Raw genomic sequence first — 7438 nt, 5'->3', positions numbered from 1 at the left:
ACTACGGTTTATCCTTAAGCACTAGCTTATTTCAACTAATTTACGTAATACACTGTTGGCGAGAAACCGCGTCAACATGTTTCATAAAGAACTTTGAGTGGAGGTGGTCTCAAGTAGTTTGATTACGGTTTGGTTATAGTCAATCTCTGCTTGCCCCTATTCCCCGCTACTTGAATGTCATCAAAAATCAGTCCATTCCATCTGTCTGTTTATGTTCAAGCCTTTAAAACTATTCAACGTGGGCATAGAAAGTTTTCGTGCCCAACCTCAAAAGGTTTTTAGGTTGAGCACAAGAAAAGAAAAAGCGAAAAAAGAAACAACTTCTTGAGCGCTAGGAGAGGGACCACCATATTGAGGACCTCACATAAGCACCACCAAACGAAGGGGGAACAGGGAAAGCTACAGGCCAAAAACCTTCAACCTTTGTTTCTAAATGGGGGTTTTGGTATATTAAAATTTATTTAAGTTTAAAATTTAGTTACTAGAAACTAAAATGTTGCTTTTTATTCTGGTCATCTTCTCCGGTGATGGCGAAAAAACATATGCCTTCCACATATCAAAATAATCGCCTTAAAGAATAGGTCACGATGGTACCACTCTTGAGCCCAACCGACCAGTAGTGTGACCGTAAAAGATTTTTGAAGTTGAGGAGAAGAGAGAAAAAAATAAAGCTCTAAACGAAACAAAAAAGATGAAAAATCATTACACCAAAAACAGTAAAGTTGTGAATTATATGGCCCACGGTATTTTTGTAAATAAAATACAAAATATGTTGCTAGATGTAAATTTTCCAAAAAATAAGGAGTTACTTTTATTAATTTGTTTTTTAGAAATTTAAAAGGTCAATATAGTATTTAAACAAAATATGAGGACTAAAATGATACATTTGTCTTATTTTTTCTTGAAAAATTGAATCGACAATCGAGTAATTTGGGAATGGAAACGGAGGTTTCATTTCATTGAGTCGTTGGTTGTTGTGGCGGCTGAGGCTGAGGCTGAAACTTTTCTGTATTACAATTCTGTAACACTATATTACCACTCTTTCTCTTTCCAATTCTTCTTCCTCTTCCTACAGCTCCCTCCTCCCTCTTCATGTTCGCGCCTCCTATTTCATCCAGTTCCACAGGTTCGTTCTCTCTTTCAACTCAATTTATGGTCACCTTCAATAGATTTTTGCTTTTGTTTAGGGTTTTTTGTTCTTTTGTATATCAATCTCGCATGTTTTTCCCGAATTTGTTCTGCTTTATGGATCCTTTTCTTTGATGGGTTCTTGCTGAGTAAGATGAGTTTAGAAAATTCGGTTTCATGCTGTTGTTTTTGTTTCCACTGGATTATCTTCAATGTATCATGTAGTTGTTTTATACTTCCATTTCAATGCTTTGCGTGTGTGTTTTCAAATATTTTGTCATATGGAGGCATGCGGGGTGATTGATATTTTTCACGTTGGGATTTATCAAAGAATTTTTGTCATTGGATTCATGTTTGCATGTTTTGAACTTAAGTAGACGTTGAATGAGCATGTTGGGTATCTTTTATTCGCTAGTTGTTTACATTGTATTGTTTATTTTACGTTTGTACGGTTAGATTTTGAATTTGGACTTGGGTTTGTCACTATTACAGGTCATGGAAAGGGCAAGCTCAAGAAGAATAGAGAACCTGAACTATGAAAGAACCATTTTTTATGAATGAAATTATTGGATAATGAGACAATTCTGAAGTGGTGATTCTTTGGTTTCAAGTTTAATTTGTCTGTCTTTTTTGGTGATTCTAGTTGTTGATAGATATGGACAATGAATTACCTGCTGGATTAAAAAGTCGTGGCCCTAGAAAGAACAAAAAAAATAGGAAAAATGGTAGTGCATTGAGCTCTACAGAGGAGGCTACACCAATAGACACCGAGGTCAATGTTAAAGCAAAGGAGGCTACTGAAGTCATTAATAATACAATGGAGGAGACGACTAAGGTTAATCTTAACACAGAGTTGGTGCCAACTTCAACAAAAAAGAAAAGGAAAAGGGAAAAAACATTAAGGAGAGGTGACAACACTAAAATGGATAGCACAGATCATGGAAGTGTCTCACTGAAGAGCAGTGATTCTGGAGGAGACTTGCATTTAGAATCTGTAGTTGGTATAAATGGAGAGAATGAGCCTGAGGAGAACCGAGAACTGAGACGTTCAAGAATGAGTAAAAAGAGGAAACAAACTAAAATCATCAGCCCTGAGACAAATAATACCGAGCATGAGAATGGTGCCACTTTGGAATCTACTTCCAAAGAAAGAGAACAACAACTTGAGGATGGCCCACACCAAACTGATGTTGAGGGAACATCAAATTTGGAAAGTCCCACACAAAATGCCGATAGTGACTCTAAGGGAAAGAAAAGGAAAAAGAAAAAGAAAAATGAGCCAAATGACCATGAGCGTAGTGATGGCATTGATACAAAGAATGTTGTAGGGTTAAACTCAAGTGATACAAAGGGGAGCTCTCCACCCATTGATGAGCAAAGTGGTTTTTCCAAAGGAGTAAAGACTGCTTCTGTAATGAAACAGGCTGACTGCATTGAAGTTAGCCACAATCCTGAAATTAAGGAGATTGAAACGAACAATAGGAAGAAACCAAATAGTCACCAAAAAAAAAGAAAGTCATCTGAATTAGGAAATACTAGGGAACCGGTGGAGGATAATAATCTTGATGAAAATTCATCTCAATGTCTGGTAGGAAAAAATACATCTGGATTTCTGGAGAATTTTGAAACTACTTCCTCAGTAGTAGGGGTTGTCTCAGAACAGGCTGTTGACATTTTATGTGAGAAAGACTCTGTTAATTATTCAGATACAAAGGAGATTTCTCCACCCACTGATGTGGAAAATGGTCTTCCAAGTGGAGCAAAGACTGCTTCAATAATGAAACAGGATCACTGCACTGGGGTTAGACATGTTCCTGAAAATAAGGAAATTGGTACGTACAAGAGGAAGAAGCCAAGACATCACCCAAGAAAAGGAAAGTCATCTGAATTAGGAAGAACTATGAAACTGGTGGTGGATAATAGCGTTGATGATACTTCATCTCAGTGTTTGGTAGGAAAAGATACATCTGGGTTCCTGGAGAATATTGAAACTACTTCCTCAGTCGTAGGGGCTGTCTTAGAACAGGCTTTCGACATTTTACGTGAGAAAGACTCTATTAACCATTCAGATACAAAGGAGAGTTCTCCAACCACTGACGAGCAAAGTGGTTTTCCAAGTGGAGTAAAAACTGCTTCAATCATGAAACAGGATGAGTGCACTGAGGTTAGCCACGTTCCTGAAAATAAGGTAATTGAAACGTACAAGAGGAAGAGACCAAAAAAAGGAAAGTCATCTGAATCAGGAAGAACAATGGAACTGGGGGTGGACAATAACATTGATGACACTTCATCTCAGTGTTTGGTAGGAAAAAATACATCTGGATTTCTGAAGAACGTTGAAACTACATCCTCAGTAATAGAAGCTGTCTCAGAACAGGCTGTTGACATTTTAGGTGAGAAAGACTCTGTTAACTGTTCAGATATTAAACCTGCATCCCATAAAAGGAAGAAAGTTAAAAAAATGATTGATTTAAGGGAGAGTGCTTGTGGAAACAAAACTCTGAATGATGCATCTGCGTTAGATGTTTCTGAGGAAAGTTATGATCAGAAGAGTGGCGAAAATCTTGTGAGGGGACATGATGCATTAAAGCTAGATGGAAACAATTGCTGCAAGAACAATGGCTCTGGCGATCTCCTGAAATTAGATACTGTCAACATAGAAACCACAATGGAAGAAGCTCCTTCATCACAAAGGGGTGAAGCAAAAGATGGAGTTCATTTGGATGCTACCATTGAAGAGGGCAATCTTTTTCAGATACCTGGATCTTTACCAGAAAGAACATTGGTATCTCGTTCTCAGAAGAAGCTACTGATCCTTGATGTAAATGGTCTTCTTGTTGACTTTGTTAGTGGTGGTGACAGGCAATTTAGACCTGACATAATTATATCAAAAAAAGCAGGTGAAAACTGAATTCCAGCCATCTTTGGTTTTATTTATTTTCTTTTGTTTTAATATTATTTGCTTTTTTAACCTTACAACTAATAATTTGACAGTATTTTTTTTCCCTTTAGTTTATAAGAGGCCTTACTGCGATGAGTTTATAGAATTTTGCTTTGAAAAATTCAATGTTGGTGTATGGTCATCAAGAATGAAGTAATCCTCAACTTACTATCCTATATTGTCTTCTTCTTTTTTCCGTTAAAATTTTCATTTTATTTTATGGTATTCTAAAGTCCTCAATTTTGTAGTCATTCTATTTCTTATATTAAGTGTTTTACATTCTTATTGCAGGTGGAATATGGACAAGGTGATTTGGTTTCTTTTTGATAAGTCCAGACACAAGTTACTCTTTTGCTGGGTATGTATCAATCTAACCATTTATAAGTTTGTTCTTTTTGAGATACTTGAATTTGTAACTTTATGCTATCGATTTCCCTTTGACAAGATTTAGAGTTCTTTTTCTGAATTTATCTGACTTGACAGTTTTTACTTCCTTTACAGATGGATATCATCATCTCCCATTTATTGAATTATATAAAAGATGACAAGAAAAAAAAAAAAAAAAATTGTAAATGTCTGGTTGATGAGGTCAAGATTTATGGATTTGAATTTTAATATGCTTTGACTGGTGTTTTCCATTAAATGTCTTTATCTACTTTGGAGAAGTATCTTTTGTGTATTAATTTTGAAGTGGTAAACTTAAATTTACTGTGCTGAAAACTTAATAGTCCCCTTTTTGTTTAAAACAAGTTGTTTATGCTTTTTCTTCTAAAGTATTCTCTTGAAGGTCAAAAAATTAATGCAAGAATGGACTAGGTTTTGTAATCCCGATTTTTCTTGTAGTATTGCAACAACGGTTATTTCCGAGCTTCATTAGAAATGATTTATCTGTTCACAGGTGCTATCATTTTTTTGTTTTTGTTTTGTTGTGTTCTTAAATTGGGCAGAAGCATGATATAAGTGTTTTCATTTGTGTTTCATGCTGTAAGCTGCCTTGGAAAATTTCATCATTGTGGGCAGTTCTTCGTTCACCTTGCTTTTTTCTGTTGTTTAATTTCTGTCAAGTTTGTATGAACTGCTGACCATTTATGCTGATGTTGAACTTGTTTTATCACCAATAGTTCAGTGTTGTTTATTCATGGAGATGGCTTTTAATTGTAATTATTGAAGTATTATCGACTCATAATTGCGATACATTGTCTATACACAACTATGCAGGACCAGTCTCACTGTTCTGCTACAGGGACTAACACCCTTGAGAATAATAATAAACCTTTGGTCTTTAAGGAACTTAGGAAGTTATGGGAAAAGCTGGAGCCTAATCTTCCTTGGGAAATAGGAGAGTATGATGAGACAAATACATTATTATTGGATGATTCACCATATAAAGCTTTACGCAATCCGGTCAGTACTGATTTTGATGATCTCTGTTATTTTGGGAAAATCTATTGTTCCTATTTTCATTTGTCACTATCTTATCGCAATTGAGAATTTTTATCTGAAGTGTTAACATTGTTTCATTACTTTGTGATCTCCAATTGGTTAGGCCAACACTGCAATATTTCCCAAGCCATTTGAATATCTTGACAGGACAGATAGTTCATTAGGTGAGTCATTTGGGAGCAAGTAATATTCTGTATTGAGCAATCTATGTTCATATCTAATGGACCAACATGCCATGACCTGGTCACACAAACATCAAACATCTGTGTAAGGTTTTTAGGACACATGGTATTACCTACACTAAATTATCCTAAATTAAGAATTTTTTTGATTGTTCTGTCTTGCCTTAATGCTGTAAAAGATGTCTGCTGTTTTGTAACGATACATTTGTCATGCTCATATAAGTAATCTGAATCTTTACTTGTTGATGCACTTTGTTTATTCTTGTTACCTAGAATTACCACTTGATCTACAATTTTTCAACTTGTGGAATTTTCATGAAATGCAAGGATTTTTTATATAGTGTGATTTAGGTTCGTTATATCCTCTGAAGTTGATTGCCATTATTTACCTCTCATTCTTGTCTTTTCAATTTTAAAACTTTTAAATGTTGTGGGACAAAATACCGGAGCTTACAAATATTATGTCGGTGTTAGTAGTCTATGACTAGTTTTTCTCCAATACCCTATTGCACTAGAGTTTACTTTGCTATTGATGATTTCCACTGTGATTATTGCATTTGTAATTTTAAGTGCCGGTGTCTTTTTCTGTACTTGTTGCTTCACCACAGGACCTGGAGGGGATCTTCGGACTTATCTTGAAGGCTTAGCTGTAGCTGACAATGTTCAAAAGTATGTAGAACAGAATCCATTTGGTCAAGGAGGCATTACGAAATCACATAAACAATGGGGCTTTTATTGTCAATTTCTGAAGCAAAAGAAAACAGACTCTGAACATTCTTGCTGATAGACTCCCTCCAAAAATATTGCTGCTCTATGGTCATGGGAGTGGAAAAAGGAATTTTGCATTTGGCTTTTCAGGAATCTCATTGGAGCAATTTAGGTGATAATCACATAATCCATTTTACAAAATTAGGCTATAGATAGTGCATACCTTGAAATTTTTGGGGTCTTCTGAACATAGATAAGAATGGTTTTCATTCATCATTCCCCAAGCTTTTGACATTGATCGGAAGATGATGATGTCCCAGTGAAGGATACAATTGTGAGGGTTTGTTAGGTTACGCATTTAATTCAAGATAACACAAGAAATGTTATTTCCTAATCTACAGTTTTGTATTCATTATATTATGTAGTATTCATTGTGACAGGAAAATTTTGTATTTTTGGTATATGTATCATAGGGTTGGAGGAAATGGCATTTTTAGTTCCTTTATTTGAATTTTGTATTTTTGGGAGCACAGCACATGAGACAAAGGGTTTTGTTTTCTTGTTAAAATGATTTCAAGTTACGCATCGGACAAATTGGGAACTAGCGTTTTAGAAGGTAAGATTTCAGATCTCACACTTGTTGAATAGATCAATAACCCATAAACTCCTATCCAAACGAACCAGCGCAAGTTTTCTATTTTCTGCAGTTTGGGCAAAGAGATATTTTTTCAAAAAAATATTCCATCCATTGTATAAACAGATTAGAAAAAAGGACTAACAACTGCAATAAGTTATTAAAAAATAGGGATTTAAATGCAAAATATAAAGTTTGAAGATTTAAGTACAAAAGACAGAAATTAGGGTTTTTCTTTGCTGCAAATAAATCTAATAGTTATTACACACATCACAAAACAATTAAGTCAACTATCTAAGAACTTTTCAGCAATAATTTAATCCTTGTGTAAAATATAATACGCTAGATTGTTGAATGAGTATATTTCACTCAAACCCCATAACTTGATTGCACATACAATCA

The 7438-nt window shown here is 35.0% G+C and overlaps 1 protein-coding gene across 4 annotated transcripts; it reads left to right on the top strand.

The window, feature by feature from the left end:
* Positions 1-897: 897 nt before the first annotated feature.
* Positions 898-6913, top strand: LOC133830710 (uncharacterized). Of its 4 annotated transcripts, none has more exons than XR_009892175.1 (7): positions 898-1126; positions 1621-4028; positions 4141-4222; positions 4361-4427; positions 5288-5473; positions 5616-5779; positions 6303-6514. XR_009892175.1 is itself a non-coding variant. In XM_062260754.1 (7 exons), exons 2-7 carry the CDS (start codon positions 1784-1786, stop codon positions 6476-6478), a joined length of 2817 nt encoding a protein of 938 aa, XP_062116738.1. In that variant the 5' UTR covers positions 898-1126; positions 1621-1783; the 3' UTR covers positions 6479-6913. The 4 variants fall into 4 exon arrangements, 3 of the variants coding, with proteins under 3 accessions (XP_062116738.1, XP_062116739.1, XP_062116740.1); XM_062260754.1 differs by having other exon boundaries at positions 5616-5676; positions 6303-6913; XM_062260755.1 differs by lacking the exon at positions 5616-5779 and having other exon boundaries at positions 6303-6913.
* Positions 6914-7438: the final 525 nt, after the last annotated feature.

This window comes from Humulus lupulus, chromosome 4 (genome assembly GCF_963169125.1).
Source record: "Humulus lupulus chromosome 4, drHumLupu1.1, whole genome shotgun sequence".
NCBI lineage: Eukaryota > Viridiplantae > Streptophyta > Magnoliopsida > Rosales > Cannabaceae > Humulus > Humulus lupulus.
This window is presented reverse-complemented; position numbering and strand designations above follow the sequence as displayed.

Bases quoted from the DNA above. Each gene is read 5' to 3' on its own strand.
- LOC133830710 (XM_062260754.1), top strand. From the start codon at position 1,784: ATGGACAATGAATTACCTGCTGGATTAAAAAGTCGTGGCCCTAGAAAG. The intron at 4,223-4,360 runs GTAATCCTCAAC...TTCTTATTGCAG, and splicing joins GTATGGTCATCAAGAATGAA to GTGGAATATGGACAAGGTGA. The intron at 4,428-5,287 runs GTATGTATCAAT...ACAACTATGCAG, and splicing joins ACAAGTTACTCTTTTGCTGG to GACCAGTCTCACTGTTCTGC.